The 23533-nt window shown below is 34.4% G+C and overlaps 4 protein-coding genes across 5 annotated transcripts; 2 read left to right on the forward strand and 2 right to left on the reverse strand.

Moving 5' to 3' along the window:
* Window positions 1–700: 700 nt before the first annotated feature.
* On the forward strand, window positions 701–5731 carry LOC145630314 (actin-related protein 2/3 complex subunit 2B-like). Of its 2 annotated transcripts, XM_081682565.1 has the most exons (10): window positions 701–911; window positions 2033–2099; window positions 2409–2616; window positions 3054–3220; window positions 3355–3432; window positions 3519–3651; window positions 4021–4112; window positions 4188–4244; window positions 4385–4436; window positions 4687–5713. In XM_081682565.1, exons 1-10 carry the CDS (start codon window positions 808–810, stop codon window positions 4917–4919), a joined length of 1191 nt encoding a protein of 396 aa, XP_081538691.1. In that variant the 5' UTR covers window positions 701–807; the 3' UTR covers window positions 4920–5713. The 2 variants fall into 2 exon arrangements, with proteins under 2 accessions (XP_081538691.1, XP_081538690.1); XM_081682564.1 differs by having other exon boundaries at window positions 4021–4244; window positions 4687–5731.
* Window positions 5732–6612: 881 nt separating this feature from the next.
* On the reverse strand, window positions 6613–7479 carry LOC145632531 (uncharacterized). The gene has a single exon (XM_081684900.1). The coding sequence runs from the start codon at window positions 7477–7479 to the stop codon at window positions 6613–6615; it is 867 nt and encodes a 288-aa protein (XP_081541026.1).
* Window positions 7480–14723: 7244 nt separating this feature from the next.
* On the forward strand, window positions 14724–19004 carry LOC145631782 (transcription initiation factor TFIID subunit 11-like). The gene is made up of 5 exons (XM_081683958.1): window positions 14724–15022; window positions 16400–16736; window positions 17810–17897; window positions 18064–18163; window positions 18693–19004. Exons 2-5 carry the CDS (start codon window positions 16408–16410, stop codon window positions 18818–18820), a joined length of 645 nt encoding a protein of 214 aa, XP_081540084.1. The 5' UTR covers window positions 14724–15022; window positions 16400–16407; the 3' UTR covers window positions 18821–19004.
* A 187-nt stretch (window positions 19005–19191) lies between these two features.
* On the reverse strand, window positions 19192–22431 carry LOC145631781 (putative pectinesterase/pectinesterase inhibitor 59). The gene is made up of 2 exons (XM_081683957.1): window positions 21231–22431; window positions 19192–20184 (listed from the first exon to the last, which is right to left on the reverse strand). The coding sequence occupies exons 1-2, from the start codon at window positions 22135–22137 to the stop codon at window positions 19493–19495; spliced, it is 1599 nt and encodes a 532-aa protein (XP_081540083.1). The 5' UTR covers window positions 22138–22431; the 3' UTR covers window positions 19192–19492.
* Between the last annotated feature and the right edge of the window lie 1102 nt (window positions 22432–23533).

Genomic DNA, 23533 nt, shown 5'->3' on the forward strand with positions numbered 1-23533 from the left:
AGTGACCTGGGTTCAATCCTCACCCCACTCCTTCCTGTAATAGAAAGGGTCCCCCCTGTATCTTACCGTGTAAAAAAAAAAAGGTTAATTAATAGTGACTTTGATTAGAGTTGTGTACGAGCCAACCCGTGCAAGTCCACTTGTTAGGCCAGCGTATTATTTGCATGTATCAAGCCAAGAAACAATCGTGCCATGTCAAGTAGGTGTCATTTAGGCCGGCTCATGTACGTCTTGGCTCTCGTATCGTGTTAGATTAGGTTGATACATCATACTTGGACCAATGAATCGTGCACATGTCCTATTAAATTTTGAAAATAATATTTACGCATAATACATGGCTCTTGTACAATATTAGGTTAAACCAATGTTATGTCAAACCCACATACATGTCCACACTTGCTAACTCTTAATACAATATGATGTTCGGTCCTATTGTCCTAACTACTACTACTCCTAATCCTAAAGTTTTTTTTTTTTTTTGGATAGTTGGTCTCAAGTTACTCCTAGATATCTTATCTTCATATGACTTAAGTTGTATTTAATAAATTATTTTAAGAATTTTAACTAACATTAACTTTCAATGGGTCAATGATTGAGACAAGATGGAGTGACACTAGCTAGCTTAGATTAATTTGCTTCAAAGATTAACTACTATGATTATAACTTAAAAGACACTCATCAAACCAAACCACTTACTACTTCAGTTGGTTCACCACTCACATTTACTTCATTTTCATCATCTTACATAAAACCACACAAATGAGGATTATTATTGAAGGGAAAGGAAGGAAGAGAGTTTAGCTAAAGATGGGTTGTTTCGGGTTTAATGGCGGTAGTAGTAAAAAGCTTAAGAATGGTTGCTTTGAACGTTCATCCCCTGCATTACAACAAATCCTGCTTCAGCTATTCCGGTAAGAATTTTGTATAGTTGTTCGTTTAATAAAATCTTGTTTAAAATGCTTCATATGCCACTTCCGTGGCTTTTTAAAATGGTTGTGGGTCAAGCCAAGTCAGCGTGCTGTAATCACTAGACTTTAGGTAACACGATTCATGGCCCGGTGATTTTGTCATGTGGAGCATATTAAGTACTTGTTTTAGATACATTATAGATTGATTATGGGGCCGCAAGGCGCAAGCTCTCCAGTGATCTGTGCCATGCCAAGCAAGAGGCCCAGGCATGACCTACTAGGGGGACTTGTGTTGGCATGGTTCAATTGAATCATTTCTATCTTTAACGACGACAAGTATTAATGGTACATAATATGTCAAAGACTTGCAAATAATTATGTAGGTTAGTCGATATATTATGTTGTGTTGCAAAGTGTACAAATTTATTGTTAAATGCTTTAACATATAAAATGTATGCTATAAGAAAGCAACCTATTTAATTAGTATAAACTTGGACCACCACAAAACACTTTAATTAGTACCAAGTCCCTAAATTAAAGCACAAGCAAACAAGATTACTTGAGAAAAGAAAGCTATTCATAACATCTGCCGTCACCAATAACTAGTAAGATAGTCCTAACTTCTAAGAGATATTTGTCAATAGATAGAATATGCAATAGGCATAAGACAAGCAAATAAGATATTTTTTTTACTCCTTCCGTTCCTTGAAGAAGAGAAATCTTTAAAAGACGGAAGGAGTATCAAGCAAACTGTGTGCTCGCGTACTATCTGAGTATGCGACTAGATATTAGAAGAAAGGAGAGGAAGAAAAGAGAAGTTGGCCCAGCAGCAGAATATATACCACAAAACATGCAAGATACACTCCAAAATACTCAAGGTTGATAATTATTATGCATGTCTTGGCAACATCACTACATAAAGTGGTTTAGACAATAGTAGTAACATCATTATGAATAACAAATAAAATTATAGGAAGTACAGATTTTAAAATGGGTCAAGTTCTTTCCAAAAAAAAAACTTGTTTTAGACCTCAGAAATGAGAGTTGGGTTGAGAAGTATTTTGGGCCTAATAAATGAAATAAAATACTTTGTAGAATTGTAGCTGATCATACTTTTTTCACAGAGATCAAAAGCCAGTGGATATTGATCATCATTTATATGAGTTTGGGTCTGTGGAATACCATGTTCAGGTAAGCTTCAAAACCCTGTGACTTGTACTTCAAACCGATACACAAGTTCATTCTACGGATCAGCAATTCCGAATCATAATAAGAAATCCGTTACCCCCTCTGACCTGCATCCCTTAAAGAAGTACGAAGTATACTTTTTTCGAGCAGAAGACATGAGAGGGAAGATACAATAAGGCCTAGGACATAATCTCAAATGTTCCACTGAAACACTTCTCATCATGCCAGAAGTTTTCCTGGTTGAGTTTATTTCAAGAGTAAATTTACACTTTATGTACAATATCCTCAAATATCTCATTCACTGTTTGACAGACCACTGCTTCAGATCCACAAAACATCTATTTGTCGATTTCGACTCCAATACTCTCCCCCAGAACACTTGTATCACAAGGACTGTGTCCTTACACTATACAAAGGGTGAAAGATATAAGTCCTGATGTGGTCGAAATACTAAACACGGCAAGAGATGGATACCAAATGACATTACAGCTGAATACTGCCAACATTCCACAAGGCAAAGGTTTGCAACTCTGAACTGTCTGCAGATAAATTTTCTATAGCGGAAAACAGAATAACATATAAGCTCAGAAAATACAAAGTGAAATTTAAAATCAGCAAAGTTTTGTAGTGCTTAAAATGATTCACCTCTTTTTTTCTACAACGGAAAACAGAATAACATATAAGATAAATTTTCTACAACGGAAAACAGAATAACATATAAGCTCAGAAAATACAAAGTGAAATTTAAAATCAGCAAAGTTTTGTAGTGCTTAAAATGATTCACCTCTTTTTTTCTTTAATTTAGTAGATTACACAGCAACAAAAGATCTCATGATACATTTAAAATCACTTTATCCATGCATTTCTCACTTGGCACAATGAAAAGATTGCAAGAGTAAGCTTAACATTAACAATTTGATCTAATTTATAGAGCACACTCCTATATTTCTTGTACAGCTGGATTGAAGATAATTAAGGAGATTGCTGCAGTAGCATCTGTAATATTGAGCTCTCAACTGAAAGAAATGCTCCGAAATTTCAGTTCAGAGGATGCTCCAGAAGGAACGTACAAACCAATCAAGTGTATATATCACCCAAGAGAGCCCCTTTTTGTCATAAGACAGGTAATAACAGCAATTCTAGATGAAATGTCCGTGTTTACTCTTACAGGAAATACATCCTTGCCCCTCTCTAGTTAACAGCATCATGATCATTGTAGGGCTTTGTGTTTGATGCATGACATATATGTGCTTGACAGCCGCAGAAGATTACTGTTGTATTCCCAATGAGATTCAAAGAAACTTCAGATGTGGTTATAGCAACGTCCTTCTTCCAGGTTTGTGGCTCAACCACCATAATTTACATCATATCCTAAACATAACTTCATGTCGATCATCCAAATGATGATAATTTCTATAACAGGACCTCATGGACATTGGAAGCTCTGAGGCATTTGCTAAAGCACCTCCATGCACATGGTCACCTATTCCTCCTCCAGAGTTGAGAGGAGAGCTCATGGAAGACTTGAGCACCAATGGAGGATTTGTCTCTTTTGGTATCAACCATTTCATACTAAGCCTATATATTATTCCCTTTACATGGTTTAAGTTATAGTGACGTTTAAAAAACTGTCTAAATAGATGAAAAAAAAGACAGTTAGGAATCAAATTTTTAATAGGATGAAAGTTGATTAGCAGAATAAAGCCAAATATCGAGGTACTCTAACCAGAAAGTAACAGGTACATCTCCTAATTAGCTTTTTTTTTTTTTTTTTTTTTTTTTTGACAAGCTCCTAATTAGCTAATATGAATATGGGTCACTAGTAACAAACTAGCAGAAAGTAATGCTGCCTCTCTTATCACTCTTTCTTAAACTAACAGGCTGGACTAGAAAAATTAGTTGATGACCAACTTTTCGCGTGCAGACATATTTTCGCGCCATGTTGATGACAAAAGACTAGATAGTACTGTGTGGAATCTGCTGAACTTCTACACCTATGTCAAATCTTATATAAAGGTACTACTTTTAGTAGCTCCTACTATTTTAAAAACAGCAATTTCACATCTTGGTTTAATGAAAGGATTGCTGCAGAGCACCAAGGGATTCATACAAAGAAAGATGAGGCAGAGGTTGGGAGATTTGGTCAAGGTAAAAACTCTACTACCACTGCTCTATATTTTACTTCTTCCAGCATCTCACTAGCTTATCCAAGTTATTTGCAAACTTTTAATCCTTTTAAGCAGTTAAACTGGAAAATAGATCATTACTTTTGTCATTGTTGGTTGCAGATCTTGTATAAACCAGATGTAGAAGAAGATGATCATGACCAACAGGTTCAAGGTATGTTTTAAATAGAGTCAAAATCTAAGACTTTCATTTGCCTAAAGTATAATCAAATTAATGTTATAAAATAGTCTGCAATCTTGACACCCATTCAAGGGTTCAAACAAAAAAGTCTAAACATAGTACTAACAAGTAAAAATACAACATTCTAGAGTAGGTCCATAATTATGTTATATATGAAAAGCTGTAAAAAGTTGATACTACAAGTTCACAAGAAATAACAATTTATGCAAATATGGAAATGCAGGATGTGGCTGGAAGATAAAGCCCGTCAACTCTACAAGATTCAGAAAACTCAGAAAACAATATGGTGATTTCAAGAGAAAGGTAAAGAGAATAAGATACCGGATTAGAATTCATGGATTCAGTGAATTGAACAGAAAGATCAAGGGAATCCATCATCAGATTAAGATTCAGGGGCCCCAATGGTTATGTACCCCTAAATTTCACTCTGCAAATAGATATACAAGATTAGAGTAATTCTATTCAAGTATTCATCAGTGAATTATGGGTGCACAAGAACCAGTTAGCCGCTTGTTAATGGGCAGAGGCTGACAGATTACCACAGCTGCAGGCACACCAAGCAGCTTCTGGTACTCTCCATCATAATTCTTAACTGTAGCCACAAATGCTCATGTAAACATAGATGCATTGAGTAACATACTTATCTGACTACAAAGAGCAGAAATATGAAGCCCTGCAGAAAAATCAGAAAAGCAACATCAGTTTGTGTTCCTCCTTTACATCTTTTTAGATCCAAATAATTAGAAGTTAAAATCAACATTAAAATTGAGATGGTTGTTTCACTCTATTCAAATAAGTTGCTTTAAGATCGAATTATAGATCTACAGACACCAATCCCATTTAACATCATATTACTAAAGACTGAGTTAAGGAAAAAAAAAAAGCCACAATTACTTGCAATTTCAACAGAACACACTTTACTATGATGCCAAATTGTATCATCTTGAATACATTCTACTAATCATTACTCGTACCTGCATAGATTATGCTATATTATTGGGAAAGATGATCAACGAAAATAATAATGAGAATCTATCAGCATCACATCTCGGAAGTATGAAAATTAGTTACCTTTTCTTGATATCAACAATTAGCTTCCAAAGTTATGGAAAGTACTCCATACCACTTAAATTATGACTCTTCTTCTCCTGTTTGACATATGCCTTTTGTGAGTGGAAAGCTAGAGCACTAGACTCCCAAGCTTTACATGAATGTTGTCTCATGTTCCTGGTCATGCCCTATTGAGTCTATTGACACCGTCTTGCTGAGAGACTTCAAGTCATCTGAGTAACAAGCTATCTTAACAAATCATACTCAGACCCATCTAAACTTATCACCTCAGATCCGTCAGTCTTCACTCTTCAGCTCTTCCTTCTGTACCATCTCAACCTATCAGTACCATGATTCAAAACTACCAGTCACAACTCACAAGCAGTGCTCCATTCTTGTACACTACTGCAGATTTAGTCATTACATATTAAGATAGCACGTCTGTCAACACAGCAGTTGATTTCGGGAGGAGGAAGTAATAGCTAAGCTTCATAAAAGCATATAGTTTGTCATTTACTTTTCCACAGGACAGCAATCACAGCATAGCCAGGACAACAAAGGCACTTTTCCAGAATCTTAGCAGACACCATGAATGTTCAAAACAATTCTCTACGAAATTAATAAAACAACTAACCCCAAGCATTCCAGTTACACACAGAATTGGTATTAGTGCATTGGCGCCTCCCATTTGTAACATCATAAATATATACTTCACTCGAAGATAAATTTTATCCGCAATTACTGATTCTGCCACAGAAAGATTAGACTCGAAATGTATTTTGCATAAATTGCTACATAACAAAAAAAAAAATAAAAATTGTACAATATTAGCAGAACAACCTCTTTGTATCAAAGCAATATAGCAAGATAAAGGGTTAATGAATAAATTATAATATTATTGATGTTAAATACATTACTATTACAGTATACATTAACAAAAACAAAAATATCCTAATGATAGTAAACTCTGTCAAAACAGAAACTATAAGCTACACAAAATTTTTAGATTATCTACCTCCACAGAAGAAACACTCCACTGATCTCCTATCCACAGCAACTCAAATTCCCTCAACATAGATAGATATAAGAACAAGAACCACTACTCCAGCTCAAATTCAGGAAGCTGCTGCATTGACATACTGTGAGACTCAATTTTCGCCAACAACGGTCCACTGCCCTCACCACATCTCAAATTCTCCTTACATGACAACAATCCAAACAACCCAAGACAAGCAATGATAACCACAATGGCATGCCACACAAACAACAACTTCATCAATGCAATACCCCTCAAGCTATCCTCATCAAGATCACATTTAACATCAACATTCATTTGATTAGGCAACAATGACACCTCCTTACAACCTTTCAACCCAAATGTAGAAGTATACAAATTCAGCCCAGCTTGCAAAATCCAAGTCCCTTTAAAAATCATCCCACTAGACAGGAAAAAATCAGCTAAAAAGGCGGTAGGCCGAATCGACAAATACAAACAAGAAAAGGCACAAATTAGGGTTAAATTACCAAGCAAATCATACACGTTGCTGCTAACACCAGTAAAACCATTGCCATTGATGAAATACTCAACCAAAAAGAAAACCCCAGATAAAAGAAACAAAAAACTCTCATTAATAACCACAAAATCATGAATTTCTCTCAAACAAATGAGAATTAAAAGTACCCAGAAGAAGAAAATGACAGCCCCATGTTGAAGAAAGGAAAATCTGTAAGAGGGGTGGCCTGAAAAAGAGAGAAAAAGAAAGAGGTCAGATAAAGCAGCAATGGGTAGGGCAATTAGAAGGGCATAAAGGTCAAAATTTTTCCATTTGGGGTCGATGAAAAACCAGGGTTTTGAGCGGTAAAGAGAAGGATCTTTGAGGAAGAGGGAGAAAGAGGAATACAAGCGACGAAATCCAACTGGAAAGATGAACAGAAACGTCGAGAAATGGGTTGCAAGTGATCCCATGACTCTGTTTAATTGAAGGTTTGTGTGAGAATGTTTGTGTTTTTGAGGATCAATTGAAGAAATTAAGGCAGAATTGTAAGAAAAAGGGTTATTGACATGGTTGATCGTTGTTACGATTGATCATGTTCATGGAGGAGTTTGCCGAATTGGGGGTGTTTTGACCAAAGGTTTGCTAATCAGCCAAATGTTGTTAAAGGTAACTATGTTAAAAATAAGGTAACTATGTTCTTTTATGCATTACTTTGACTATTAATATATTTAATTATACTTTTGTAAAAAATTTAAAAAATTAATATTTGAAAAGTAGATTTCAAGACGAATGTAACTAGATCCCACATGAGTAGATGACTATGTTTTTCCTAATGGATAAATCACAAAAGATAGTCAAAGAAGATTAAGTGAATAGTATAAAAGTCCTTATGGTGCAATAAAAGAAAAACGGAGGAAGTATAATGTTAGTTGCGTGTGCATAAACCTTGGGCGGCTTGGAGGTGTAGGAACCTTGCTGTGTTCGAAGGAGAGTGCTCACATCCTGTCATGGTTGTTGCGGGTTTCCTCCATATGGTTTCAGAGTATAACTCCTATGCTCAGCGTGTCTTCAAGTCGTCTGTGATGCCTGGTCCTGGAAGTCTGGAACAAGCGTGACGAGATGGTCTTCCCCTCCAATTGGATATATTAAGGTCAATACTGATGCTCATGTGCCTACAATGGGAATGGCAAGCTTGGGGGTAGTATGCAGGGATGCTCAGGGATCTATTACTGCTACGGCTATAAGAAAAAACCATTCAACGTCTCCAGAGTGTGCTGAAGCTCTGGCAGTCCGCTTTGCTTTACAGGTAGCATGTAGGCTCGGCTTCTCTAAGATCCAAGTGGAATCTGATGCTTGGAATGTGGTTCAAGCTGTAAATGTGGATGGTGGTGGTGTGTCTCCAATTTACTCTATTTATGATGATATTAGACAAGATAGGTTGCTCTTTGATGATTGTTCTTTTGCTCATGTTAACCGTAAATTTAATACGGTGGCTCATCTAGTTGCTAGAGGTGACACCGGAAACAATGTTGAAGTTGTACGTTTATGTTCCTTTCCTCAAAGTATAACAACTTTGGCGGAATTGGACCTTATTTAATAATATGAGCACTTATCTTGTTTCAAAAAATGATGAATTCCTAAAAGCTTTTGAATGGAAAGTTTTCCTTATTGATCTGCTCAACATTTTTCTTATCATTTTCTCAATCTTCAATTTCTAACCCCCTCCTGTATTTTGTACATTATTTATAGAATTATAGTACGTAGTTATCTTTCTCTCTCCTCATGATATATTTGATTTGAATATGGGTTAAAGTAATTACTCCGTATATCGGGAAATTGGAAATTTTGATGTGATTATTAAGGAATTGAAGTGAATTAAGGGAGTCAAATAAAGTTTTGGAGTAATTTTTTTTTAAAACGGAAATCTTTTGTTTTCAATGATACGGAGTGCGAGAATACGAGATTACATGGAGCATTTGAAGAAATATAACGGGTTTGACTTATGTTTTTCGATTATGAAACAAATTTTAACATTGGGCTTCTTATTCTGGGGCCCCGGGCGGCCGCCCTGCCAGGCACGGGCTTGATGATTGAGAATCTTAAGAGAGAGAGGAGAGAGAAAATGATAATATTTGCAATGATTTAACTTAAGCAATTCAACTAAACGTCAAAACCAGAATACCAATTATTAAATAAAATGTGAACGAAAATTAACCCAAAGGAGGGAAAAAAAAACTCTGATTATTATTATTACTATTTTTATTTTATTGTTATTAGTACAGTACAAGAGAGAATGATCTAGAATTGCCACGTGGCTGATTAATATAAATACCCCCGATAACTGTCAGCGGAATCTACGCTCACATCATTTTCGCATTTTTTTCAATCATCTGAGACCTCACTCTCTCTCTCTCTCTCTCTCTCTCTCTCCTCTCTCTCTCTCCTCCATTTTCAAGCTCTCAACAAAGAGTTGAATTGAACTGAACTTATTAGAGATTAACTGAACTGAACTGAATTGAAAATAATCATATGAGAACATGCCCTAAAAACTATTGAAAGGTAATAGATATGAATAATTGTGCTAGTAAACTAATGAAAAACAATAAAGATGCTAACTCCTAACACAACTGCGGAAAAGAATACCAATGAAAAGCTGCTCCTAAAACTTACAAAGACTAGAATAGACCCGGTCTACAATAACTTATTGTAGACCCAACCTTGTTGTATACATACGAATGTGATTATATTATTACAAAAGTGATTATATCATTTCGAAACTATTACGTAAATGTATAACTCAAAAAGTGAATTTATCATTATAAAAAGTATCAAATAGTAAATTACATCATTCAAAACATGATTTTTAAATTTTTATCATCCTAAAGATAATTATATAATCTTATTAAATGGTTTAATATGAGATTATGTAATTCAAAATATGACTCATAAAAAGATAATTATATCATCTAAAAAAACGATTATATCATCCAGAATGTGATTTATATTATTTGAAAGTGTCAAATTTTGAGTCTACAATAATTTATTGTAGACCGGGTTCATATAAGACCAATTGCCTAAAACTAATTAAAAGAAGGGTAATGCTATATGTAGCCCTAAGGGTTATATATAAGCATTAAATATACTTTTGGAAATTGTATTAAATTAAGAATTCATAAGAAAAACACGCGTAAATCAGTGTTATTAATGTTTATATTTTGATGATTTCTTAACTTTTTACGATTTTCAAGTGTAAATTTAATGCTTATATGTAGCCCTAATTAATTTATGATTTCTTAACTTTTTCTTAACTAATTAATTATGAAATATTTCGTAGCCCCCCGCAACTCCAAGAATATGGGTATTTATACAGGCCAAATAGCATATCGGCCCCGCTAACTCACGCCCAGCTGACTTTTTTGTGAAGTTGGACTATTCTACTTGGGCCTATAACTGAAGTTTCGTTTTGATCCTTGGCCTTATTACACTTGTAATAAAGTTAGTACTCCAAACAAATCGAGCCCTTAATCACCGAACTAATTTATTTAATACGACCTTCATCTTTAAATATTCGGTTATACAATATGATCAAACTCCAATCTCTTTGTAGTGGCTCAATAAGTTCGGGAATTATCATAAATCTGCAAATTCCTACAAAATAATACCAACTCTACAAAACACTAGAAAACGTATAATAATAATAATAATAATAATAATAATAATAATAATAATAATAATAATAATAATAATAATAATAATAATAATAATAATAATAATAATAATAGCTCCGCAGAGCTCAAATAAGCACAAATATGACCGTAAGATGGTATATATATATATATAATAGATTCATCACCACAATTCTCTAATTTTTTAGGGTTTTTTTCCTTTGATTCGAAGGTAAAGTCGCCGAAAAGGCAAAGGAGGGTGAAAAAGATAGGGGCAAAGAAGGTGATGGTGGTTTGCAAGCAAAACAATGGCAATTTACACAAGTTCAAATAACTCAAAAGATTTACATATAAAATTAGTGGGTAGTCGAGAACTAGTCTGTCCCCTACTGAGCTTGGGAGAACTTCTATACCTCGTTTGAGAAAGACAAAGACATTTGACTCTAATTCTCCAATAAAAAAAAAAAGGAGAAGGAAAGAAACGTTAGAAACCATATCTAATTGCATCACACTTAGCCCAAGTCTATACACGTTAACACCAAGCCGCGCATCGAACACCACACAATCGGCGTCATCATATAAAAAATTAAATAAATAAAAAAGATTCATAACTTAATTTAACTACTTCCATAAAATATATCTTTTTTTGACACAGCCATAAAATATATCTTTTCATAAAATATAATCTACGAATCTATAATCTACGACTATATATGTTGAGTCCAAGAACAGAAATTGTTCACATTAACAAATTTTTTTGTTTGACTCGCAAATTAAATTAAAAAAGGGATGGGAAGTGCAATTATAATTAGGGCAGTATGTCTGAGCGCGGTATCAATAGCAGCATACATGAAAGTAACACGTTGGTTTAATAATAATAATAATAATAAGAAGAAGAACAAGTTATTATTATCACTAGAGGACGGTGATGATTTGCGTGTTGGCGTTAATAAGCCAAGAGATAGTTTGAATTGTATTCCTCGGGAGTTGATAGAATTAATCTTAAGCAAAGTCGATGACATTATAAGCCTTTGTCGCTGCTCGATTGTCTGTCGTCAAATGTATGATATTGTTACAAGTATGAGGGTCATCTACTTTACCATGCCAAGGTCGTTAATCAACTACCCAAAAGTGTCGCCGCCGTGGGCGTCATCATTCTCTATCGTCTTGTTTCCGGTCCCTCCAGAATTAATCCAGCATCAAGTTGATCGTTGTATATTGTCCGTGAGTCAAAAGAAATCATGTGATTTTTTTACAAGGCTTTCGCTTCTTGAGTCTGTGTTCGTTCAACTCCCGCCTCAACCCGTACCCTCAGCTGATTCCTGGTTTAGGTGGGATTCTCAAATCAATGTTATCTCGCATAATTCAACTTATTATTTTATTTCTGTTGATGCTACCATCGTCAATAATAATAATAATCAAAGTGCTCCGGTTGTATGGCCAGTCACGAACCACGAGACTACTCGAAGAGGGGACGTGACATGGAGGCGCTTGAAGCTCCATGCTAACACAATTCTAACACAATTTCCATCCATGAAAATCAATCCTAGCGGAAAGGCATTTTATCAGCACCCTAGGTTGAAAACAATTGTGAGCAAAGACGGTAATGGGAGGCTAACTTTATATAAAGTCGACAAAGATGAAGATAAAGATAAAGATAAATTATATCGATGCAAGTTTTGTTATTTGTATAATAAATTGGAGTTAAAGTCTAGTGGTGTCACCATAAAAGATGTATGGCTTTGGTTTTACTATTATGACAAAGGAGCCATTGAACGCGATGATGATGATGGTGATGATTTTAGCAACAAAGCACATGAAGATGATCTTATCATGTCTTGCCTTAATAGGGGAGATTATTCAAGAGAAGAGCTTAAGGAAGCTGTTACTAAAATACTGGGCCATATCAACACATTTCACTTCTCGCATCGTTTGGGGATAGTCCAATCACAGAGTATCCTTAACAAGTTGTGTGACTTATACATGTAAGTATTAAGTATACATTGACGATAGAACTATCAATTGAGTTGGGTTGCTTAGGGTCACGAGTTGAGAAAACTTTAATTACTTTGTTCTTTTTCTTTTTTTTTTTTGTTTTACTATTTTTAATTAAACATTATCACCATTATTGTTTTTAGCTATTACATATGATCGGTTTATTATATATATAAATTTATTTATTTCCGTTCCACGATCATATTTGTGCTTATTTTAGCTATATGGAGCTATTTTTATTACTAATATATGTTTTCTAGTGTTTTTGTAAAATTGATATTAATTTTGCAGATTTATGAAATTATATTCCTAAGCTTATTTTGCCACTACAAAGACATTGGATTCGGATCTTATTTTATGACTAAAGGAATTGGCCGGTTCAGTGATTAATCGAACATTTTTAGCCCTTACATACTTACTACATAATTTAAATCATCACCATATCACCAAAAGTACGTCAATAATACTCCGTAATAGCAGTGTTATATCCAAGAATTTCAAAGTGTGAGTTCAAAATTGTTAAAAAATTAAAAGAAGAAGAATTAAACTATGTTAATTAAATATTCAATTTGACATCCGTAGCTATGCTCATGTCATCGATCATCTATCCAGGCCATGAATGCCAAAATGCGACGAGAGATAAGATACACGCATACATTAAAGGCATGTTTTCTTCAGCTTAATTTCACTTCAACTCCAATCGTTTCAGTTAAGTTCTTAATTTTCTTCTCTCATAAATAATTCAATTCAACTCAGTTCAGTTCAGCTCATTTCATTAGTTAAATCAGAACAAGACATTAATATGAACATCCAATTAACAATAAAATTTTACTCCTATGCGAATACACCACATAATTATAAATATAAATAAGGCCAAGTATATATACGTTTATGATTTTGTTTTCGTTTTCATTAATTTTGTTTATGCCTTGACTCCTTAATGTAGTAAATCGCGGCTTCGTATTGTACTTATAGTTTATATATTGTACGTTACGTAAATAGATAGTGTATTTTCGTGTACATGTCCTTTCCTTTTACAGGTGTCCAAGTACTTCTCAATTCATATCCAATTTCTCATAATAATTCCATACTAATAGCATAGATGTGATACCCAAAACAATAGAACGGATTGACATACACGAAAAAAATAATATTAGCCATCTCATCAACAAAATCATAGTTATCTTGTCAATCCTTAAATTATATACCCTACCTTATTAGGTCCTCAATGTTTTTTGGTATCTATAATCTAGAGTAGATACTTATTTTCATCCTAATCATATTATTATTGTTTATTTCCAGCTTATTTGAAGACGAATAGCTGCAATAAACTGTAAATCGTACCAGTACTATTTTTTATTTTTTTTTCGAAAGAAACTTATATTAGTATTACAATTAAAATAATAAAGTCCAAATGTCAAGCTAATAGTGCCAAAAGTTCAAATGTGACATTAAGGGTTCGTTTGACATTGCTGTGGTTTTCTGTTTTTTGGTTTTTTAAAAGTATAGGATATATGTCCCATAATAAATCAAAAACTATTTAAACATATTAAAATTATAATAATTTTGAAAACTGATAACAGAAAAGTGGAAACACCTTTTTCTTGTTTTCTGTTTTTGGTTTTTGGTTTTCAAAAAAACAGGAAACTGAAAACCAAAAATGATGCCAAACAAGCCCTAAAATAATAAAAGCAATTTTAAAAGTAAAAAAAAAAGTTAAAAATAATAACTAATAAATAAAGCTAAACTTTTAACCAGTACTACAAGAAAAAAATCATAGAGGGCGATTTTAATCGGTTAAGGAGTGCGAGTTATAGTTTGCCTGGTTAGTTTCTATCAAGGAGGGCAAAATTATAAATTGCCCTTTTATTACATAACAAAGAGTACGAAATTTAATTTCGCCTTTCTATTTCAAAGCAAAGAGGGCGAATTTAGTTTTCATCCTCTAATATAATTGAGCAAAGTGGGCGAAATTTTAATTTGCCCTCGTTGAACTAAAATAATACGCCCAAAGACAAAAGTAATACGCCTCACTCAGTCATCTCTTCCCTTCATATCCCGTCAAAAAAAAAAAAAAAAACTCTAACACAAAAACGCTCACTCAGTCTCTCTCCTCTCAAAAATGATGAACCCTAAACACCCAAATTGATTTCGAATTCTTCCCTCTAATTCACCCCCAAAAATGTATGAACCCTAAATCGCTCCCATTCTTCGCTCCAAATTCGTCGCTCTAATTTTTCGCTCTAATTCTTCGCTACGTTCAGATTCTTTGCTCTGATTCATTGCTTGAAGTCGGTCAGATTACAAGTCAGATTTCGCTTCAAATCATTGCTCGAAGTCGGTCAGATTACAAGTCAGATTTCGCTCCAAATCCTTGCTCTTAATTTGTTGATTTTTTTTTTTGTCAATTTGTTGATTTTTTTGTCAATTTGTTCCTGCATGTTAATATTGCTCTAAATTTGTCAATTTTTTTTTTTTATCAATTTGTCGATTTTTTTTGTTGTCAATTTGTTCCTGCATGTTAGTATTGCTCTACAATTGTCAATTTTTTTTGACAATTTGTTGATTTTGCAAGTTATTTGGAGTTGTTATTTATGCTAGTAATGTCAGATAGATTATGATGAAACAATATAAAATAACTACGAGTAGTGAATATGAGCAGCCAAATCCCAAATTATAAAACACAAATCCACAAATTTACAACAACAAGAACTAATTATGTTTCAGTATCAGGAAGATTTAGGGTAATGAACATGTTTTACCTCTGAGCATTCTATTAGAAACAAATTTATTTTCAAACAACTAGCTGAAAATTATATGCTCATGTAAGCATATTATTTCAAAACCTTGTTCAACCCATTCAGAACTCTTGTGAAAACAGGCTGTCTATAGTCCAGACTAATATGTATGAATATGTCAGTACCAAACTAAGGCCTTTGTCATATTCTCTAGCAATGGCAAGGAGGATAAATGTGCATGGTCAATGACACCCCTTAGTAGCCCTTACACTCTTACAGGTACGAGTATAAAATAAATTGACACCCCTTAGTAGCCCTTACACTCTTACAGGTACGAGTATAAAATAAATTGACACCCCTTAGTAGCCCTTACACTCTTACTGGTACGAGTATAAAATGTAGACCGAATTGTCTTTACTTCTCTCTCAGTTTCGGACCATTGAAGCGCCTTTTTACATTTCTATCCTCCATTGAATCAACTTCTGAGGTAAGTTGCTGTTTCTTTTTGTAATCATCGAATTTCAATTTCACAATCTAGGGTTTATCGTTGATCTAATTTAATTTAATAGTTAGTATAGTAAATTTAGGGTTCGAATTATTGGACTACTTGTTCTAATTACTAAGTTTCTGAAAGATCATAACGAGCATTATGTTGCTAGAGAAGAAAATTACGAGCCTAATTTGATAATTGAATCAAATTTTCCCTAAAATTATGTGATTATTTCAAGCCTAATTTGATAATTGAATCCATTGTGCCTTTTTCTCCCTAAAATTATGTGATTTTTCAACACTAATTTGATGATTGAAACAAATGTGCCTGTTCTCCATAAACTATGTGATTTTTCAAGCCTAATTTGATAATTGAATCAAATTTGGTTGCTGATGTATTGCAGAACCTTTTAATGTTAGGATTGAACTATAAAATTCAACCTCTTCCCGAAAATTGAACCTTTCAAGTATGTTTAATTATGTGATTTCGTTTGTTGATTTAGGGCGTAGAATGAAGCAGTCACAAGATCCTTTCGAAGCAGCATTTGTAGAGCAGGAATCACCACCTGAGTCTCCTGCTGCAGTCAATGATACTGAAACCCAAATAGACGCTGCTGCGACTGTCAACGATGCTGATCAACCCGAGGATGAGGTGGGATTGGAACTTGTAGCTCATCCTAATGTCGCGTCAACTTCAGCTGCTCCACTAGCTTCTACTGGGGTCACTCAACCCAATAACAAGAACAAAGATGAAGACGATGAGGAGGAGGAAGACAACATGGATGTTGAGCTCGGGAAGCTCTCATCTAGTGGTGACCCTGATAAAATGGCCAAAATGCAGTATGTGATTTTTAATGCTTTGCCACCATACTATATGCCTGTTCACTAATATTTGCATTTTTATACCATCCTTATATATACCGAGTATACATTAGTTTTGGCTGTTTGAAACAAGAGCTCAAAAAACCCACTTCAATATATCATTTTATTGAACATGACTGTATGAACTTCTGATTTAGCATTTTTTAGAATGAACTTATCATCTCAATTGAGTGGTGCCTCATATGTATCATCTTAATTGAGTGGTGCCTCATCTGTATCAATATCGGTATTAATTTCATGCGGAGAACATAAAAATTGGTACTTATGAATGGGTTTTGTCTTTGCTGAGTTGTTGATATGTTGATTGGATCCTGTCTTGTACAGATATTGTTCAATTTGGGGCCATTGGGCTTAATTTTTTTAGGGTGTGAGTTACAAGTTTTTATATTATTACCTATTTTTAAAAGAGGAAGTATAGTGTGCATTGTGTAATGAGAATCGAGAAGCCGTTTTTTAGCTCATATCATCTGTTTGCTTATGCATTATACTTCGTAGTATATTTTTTTTCAGATAAATAATATACTCAAGTGCTACATGCTCTTGTAAGTTTTACCTACTAAGGCGTGAACCCCTGACCTCTTCTATAGTTCTATAGAAGTGTGAGTATACGATCACCAATCCAGTGGTTGAATTTGTGGCTTAATGCCCTTAAATCCATAAGTAGTTACGGAGTATAAATACTTGTAAATAGTTGCCCAAAAAATTTATAGGGAGAATATATTCAACCAAGAATTATACTTGTGATTTTTATTTTTTTTCATATTAATCTGTATTTCATAATATCTGTAAAAATACTTTTTTCTCTCCTCCCTGTGTATATTGCTGTATCTTGACCTCTTAGAAGATTTATTACTTCATCATAAACATCAATTCATATGATTGGTTTCATTTCTTTTCATTGCTAATGTTGTGTCTCTATGGTTGAAATCCTTTGCATTGTACATAAACAAAGACAAGTTGATACTCCGTAAATTTGATGCACTTTGGATGTAATTTCTCATGAATGACTATACTGTTAAAATTACTTTCAGGACCATCTTATCTCGATTTACAGAGGAGCAAATGAGCAGATATGAATCTTTTCGGAGGTCTGGTTTCCAGAGATCCAACATGAAAAGGGTATACCTCTTTCACATGTTTCTGCTATCTTATGTTAGTCTTGGGAAATTTGTTGCTTAATACAAATAGATAAAGGTGTGGGAGCACAGAGAAGCTCACTCTGTTGAATAACGTTGTCAAGCTAACTTTAATTATGTATATTTTTCTTCTCGTTTTTTCAATGCAGTTGCTAGTAAGTATTACAGGCAGTCAGAAGATCTCTGTACATATGTCCATTGTTGCATCCGGAATTGCAAAAATGTTTGTTGGGGAGCTTGTTGAGACAGGTATGCATTCTAATTTGCTAGGCAAAAATAGTGCGATTTGGAATGGTGGTATGTCCTTGAGAAATTTATCACTATATTATTTAGTTTATGGAGCACTTTTGGTATTGTCAAATCTTAATTTCAACTTTTAAGTGTATAGATTCTATACTCTATAGTAATAGAAACTACAAGAAAGTCTCTTTTTTTAGGCTTAAATATGCTGCATATATGAGGCCATGAAGGTGTGGCTAATGTGTAATTAACCATTCCATTAGTTTGCTTAAGGCTGGGTGTTAATTTTCAAGGTATTGATAAATCCCAACTAGTTTAACGACTTCTACTCAAAATTTTCATGCATTCTCTTATCCTTGCATCCTGAATTTTGTTGACCAAGATATATTTAAATGTTACGACAAGCAATATAAACTATTTATACAGCTTGGGATTCCAGGCTTAATTTGCAATATATCATTGTTGCTGCCTATTGATTTTAACTTTTGTGGGTTATACATTGTTGCTGCCTATTGATTGGTACGGCTTCTGTGTGCAGCTAAAATAGTGATGTCTGAAAGAAAGGATTCTGGCCCCATTAGGCCATGCCACATACGAGAATCATATAGAAGGCTGAAGATGGAAGGCAAAGTACCTAAAAGATCAGTTCCAAGACTCTTCCGTTAAGGTGTTTATTACCCTAGGGCAACTCTGCAAATCCTCTTGTTAATATTCCTTCATCGATTTGTCATTAGGATCTTTTCTGTAGTTGAAATTTTGTAGATTTTTAGATTTATGACAAGGTTGAAGAACCTCAAATTTCTGTTCTCTGAAAGCAATTCATTGAAATGTTATGATTAAGTTTTTATAACTATGTACACGGTATATTATTGTATCAGTAGTACAGACTGCAGTCTGCACGGTGCATTTCAGTTGATTGGTGCACCAATTGTGTTAAGGGCTTAAGGCAATTTACATAATAAAAAGAGATCTATATTTCAGTCCATTTTCGGCCAGGTGATGCCTCAAAGTTGTACAAGAAGTTTAATCCAAACCATGATCCAAACTCTGATATGCTTACCATTGAAAATACAAAATACTGAAGAAATGAGAAGCAAAGGAAAATGTAGCCCTAAAATTATTTCCTCCAATCTCTCTATTTTTACATGAATTAAATATGTATAAATCAACAAGTTTCCGAAAACAATTTAAATATTACTACCTGATCAATCTTCAAATAAAACTCAAACAGGAAAGGGAGTAAAAATTATCCCTGGGTAGTAGTTTCTGCACTAATATGAATATGATCAATGAGAAATTAATCGCCAAGCAAAATAATTTAGTACTCTATTGTATGGTTTAAACACCAGGACTGAAGGGCACACCGGTTGCAGGCAGCCATTTTCGCCCCGCGATGAAGCGTTCAACGCTAAACTGTGAGACTGCGTTAGGCCTAGTGATGATATGGTAGCCTGGCCAGTTGACCCGATTGCGAAGCCTTGCACCAGGCCCAAAATTACCGAATTCTGCATAGTATAAGGTGCTCAAATACCCTGCACTCTTCCAGGGCATCCACCCTGCTTTGTGAACCAACGGACCCATGTATGATCTCATGATGATTGTACGAGAATATTGTTGCCATGGTCGACCCAAGTACGTGGAAACGGTTCGGATCTTTCCTGCAAGGTCTTCATCTGCCATGATCCGACATCCATGCATCACGATCCCCGTGTTTTGATTTGGGTCAACCCGACCCTGGGCCGTGATGACATTTGCTTGGCCTAAAACTGGCACCCTTGCATAGATCATACAACTTTGGAATACAACAGCCGCGTTCCCAAAAATAATGTCAATTGTACCAAAGATGTAACACATTTTGTAGAATTGTCTTTGTGAATGTACAAATAGGGTGTCTTGGTATCCTAGAAATGCACATTTGTAAAAAACTGAAAGATCCGAGCTTGAGCGCAATGCCACAGCTTGACCCATTTGCGCCCCGGCTGAGTTTTGAATGGTTAGGTCACGAGCAATGAATCGAAGTCCATCGATACCTTCAATTCAAAGAGAAAAAAATCGTTAGATTTTACTATAACATACGTATTAATTTAGCATTTTTTATTGTTCATTATTCGACTATATATCATACGATGTTCTCTATTAATCACAGTTTCACAACATATTCACATATTTTTTTTTTTACTTGTGAAGTATAAACTTGTTACATATCATGGGACAAGAAAAAACAGTGATATATAATAACATGAACAAGTTAATGGTAGCATGAATTGTTGCTTGGCACAAGGGCCACCGTACCAAATGGTTGAGGAAGTACTGACTTTAGAATAATCAAATGTAAATGATGAACAAGTACTTTAATTAAGTACTTATGAAAAAGTCAGACATAGCAGGATGTTGCTTCAAGTCACTAAAAGTATGGTCAATGATTGATGCTCCATTAAATACACAAACTTTAAAAATAATTGTATGTATACATTAAGATCTAGATCTTCTATTTTGACTTCTTTTCATAGGAATATATTGTAATCATAAAGTATTTGGTCATGAATGGCCCTTTTTATTAATTTTGGATTAGATGGTAATCTAGCCCCTCCTTTAAAAATTAATAGATTGATCACAATCACTACACATTGAGTAACACTACTAAAGTATAAAGTTTAATTAACACTTGGCTAATCTAGTTATGTGTTTTTTCAATCACGTACCATAATTAAACGAGTCCAACCTGTTCACCAACTTGTTATCAAGGGTAATTTTTAAGTTTGTCAAAACACAGACCGTTAAAATTTTATAGTGATGAGGAGAAAAGAATAAAGGAAACCGGTCTTTCTCTAAAGACCTGAAGTCGAACTTAGTTTAACCCGACCCCTACGACCCTACGACCCTACTATTGGATCGAGACAAGCTCTATGGAGAATGCCTACAATCATACTATTAACATATTCATTCATATTGCATGCATGTTCATGTAACATAGATTGCTAATTGCCTAAGTATATACTACCAAAACTCTTACATAATTTGGCTAATGCAAAGCATATAATAAAATAGGATATGATGAGTTTATGATGTAACATACCTGCGGTAGCAGAACTATAGGTTGTATAACCAGATCGAGCACTTCTACTACTAGTAATAATGGTATTCCTCATTCCATCACCAACCAACATTATATCATCGTTATATGGTCCAACATATATATTCTCCCTATAAACACCTCTTTTAACATGTATCACTTTCCTTCCCCTTATACGGCTCCTAGCCGCGGCATCAATGGCTGATTGAACCGTCCTATAAGGGCTTGAACCGTCCTTAGACACGATGAACATAGCTTTCTTGACTGCCAATTTCCTAGACACTTGCACTAACTTCCTTTCATCATGCCTCATCCAAGTAGGGTACTCGCTTGTGTTACCACTACTAGTAGCATTGACAAATTCTTCAATTAGGCCTTCACTTATGGCTAACCCATTGGAAATTAGGTCGGACACGTTGTACGAGACGTGGGGCCAGATGAACGATGTGACGTTCATGTCTTGGGACCCACTCATACAAGTGTCAAGGTTGGTGAGGGAGGAGCTAAGCCAGGTTTGAGCATCAAAGTCAGTGAAACTCGAGTTACTAGTCAAACCATAAAGGGTGTAATTAAGTTGAATTATGGTGTGGCTATAAAGCCTAATGCAATCAGACCACGCTGCTCGCTCACTATGGTTTGCACACTTTTCCCCCCACATCCACAAGTGGCCTTGGGCGGCCATGGCACGGTCCAAGGCCGCCTCCACCATCATTCTCCTAAAATCGGACTTCTGCTTTGGCTCGAACGCACCTGGCGTTCGAGCCATGAAGTACTTACATGTCTTGGGGTGTGGAACGGTGTCACACCATTTGTTTATATCATCAAGGGGAGCTTCCTCGGGCTCGGAGAATGTACAAGCTATAGAGGCAAATATGGTTAAGGAGAGGAATATGAAGTTTAGAGATACCATTTTCTTGTATTGGAGGGCATATATTTTTTTTTTTGGTGTGTTTTTTGTAGGGAGAAATAAGAGGGACTCAGATCTCTAGGAGAAGTTTGGTTATATAACTAATATATGCAAGAAATTATGAATAGTTGAATAAATACAAGTATTGATTATGCTTTGATTTAAACAATGGATCTCTTTTATAATTTGGGTAGCAAAGTGGTTTTTATGGAAAAAATAAAATGTCAGAAACAACTCATGTCTTAGCAATTTTTTATGTGATGAATGATGTATTTCTTTACGTAAGTTTTTGCTCATGCACAAAGAGTTCTGCACAAGTCAATAATTATAATAATCATTTGCCATTAGTAATATTCATACCTCTCTCCCTTTTGTAATCCTAGTCATAACCTTAATTAGTGGTAGATTACTGTATTATTAAGTTTAAAAAGGCAGCATTAATTCCTAGCATTAATGTTTCTCCTTCTTTTTTCATGTCCATCGGAGGTTTTTACAAGAAAAATTGGAATTGTTGCGTGATATAGATTTGAGGAGAGGATAATAATCATTAATATAAGGATCTGTTATGTTCAGTTTATTTTAATTCAGTTCAGTTTAGCTCAACTCCAATCAGTTCAGTTTTTAATTTCCTTCTCTCATAAACAATCCAGTTCAATCCAGCCTTAATCAATTTAGTACAGTAGTTTTCAGTAAATCGGAACATGCTTAAATCAGACTACATGAAGGATATGTTATGTATACAAAAATCTCAAATCAAAATGATAATAGAAGGGGAACACTGGAACACATACAACACTCTAATTAAAGATTTCTTCTATAATTAAAATATAACACCCTAGTTTATCAAGTCTATGGAATTAAAAAAACAAATTATTCTTATATAATTGGTGAATATTGGAGATAGCATAATGATCCTATACCACAAAATAAGGGATAACTCATATGCTCTTCTTACGAAAAATGAGATTATAAGTGTTCATATATATGGAGAAATTGAAATTCGAGTTTGGACTTTAGAGTAATGTATAAATATATGCAAAAATCTTTGATATTTGCTTTTAATACAATTCAAAGTAGGGCTTGTACTGGTTTAGTAGGTGATTTTGTGTAAATAATGTTACTAATTTGAAATGAGTCTTTAACCTTGGTGTATTTTCTGAACTTTGAATTAATTACAAAGTAAATTTACTTTATAAAATTGGAGAAATGATTAGAGGAATGCCCACATAAAAGGGGTAAATAGTTTTGTTTGCTTTTGAACATCTGTAACGCGCCAATAATAATTGGAAACAAGGACAACAAATGCTTAAATGGGGTTGTAATTCTAGATCTGCACATGCACATTGCTTGGACATGTTTAAGGTGCAACTCCAAGTCTTATACTTGAAGAGTAGTTCAA

The sequence above is a fragment of the Chenopodium album genome, chromosome 5, assembly GCF_948465745.1.
Source record: "Chenopodium album chromosome 5, dcCheAlbu1.1, whole genome shotgun sequence".
Classification (NCBI taxonomy): domain Eukaryota; kingdom Viridiplantae; phylum Streptophyta; class Magnoliopsida; order Caryophyllales; family Amaranthaceae; genus Chenopodium; species Chenopodium album.

Coding starts and splice junctions, on each gene's coding strand:
- LOC145630314 (XM_081682564.1), top strand. CDS start 808: ATGGGTTGTTTCGGGTTTAATGGCGGTAGTAGTAAAAAGCTTAAGAAT. Junction 912..2,032: donor ATCCTGCTTCAGCTATTCCG/GTAAGAATTTTG, acceptor CTTTTTTCACAG/AGATCAAAAGCCAGTGGATA. Junction 2,100..2,408: donor CTGTGGAATACCATGTTCAG/GTAAGCTTCAAA, acceptor ACTGTTTGACAG/ACCACTGCTTCAGATCCACA.
- LOC145632531 (XM_081684900.1), bottom strand. CDS start 7,479: ATGGGATCACTTGCAACCCATTTCTCGACGTTTCTGTTCATCTTTCCA.
- LOC145631782 (XM_081683958.1), top strand. CDS start 16,408: ATGAAGCAGTCACAAGATCCTTTCGAAGCAGCATTTGTAGAGCAGGAA. Junction 17,898..18,063: donor AGAGATCCAACATGAAAAGG/GTATACCTCTTT, acceptor TTTTCAATGCAG/TTGCTAGTAAGTATTACAGG. Junction 18,164..18,692: donor TGGGGAGCTTGTTGAGACAG/GTATGCATTCTA, acceptor TTCTGTGTGCAG/CTAAAATAGTGATGTCTGAA.
- LOC145631781 (XM_081683957.1), bottom strand. CDS start 22,137: ATGGTATCTCTAAACTTCATATTCCTCTCCTTAACCATATTTGCCTCT. Junction 20,185..21,230: donor CTATAGTTCTGCTACCGCAG/GTATGTTACATC, acceptor TTTGAATTGAAG/GTATCGATGGACTTCGATTC.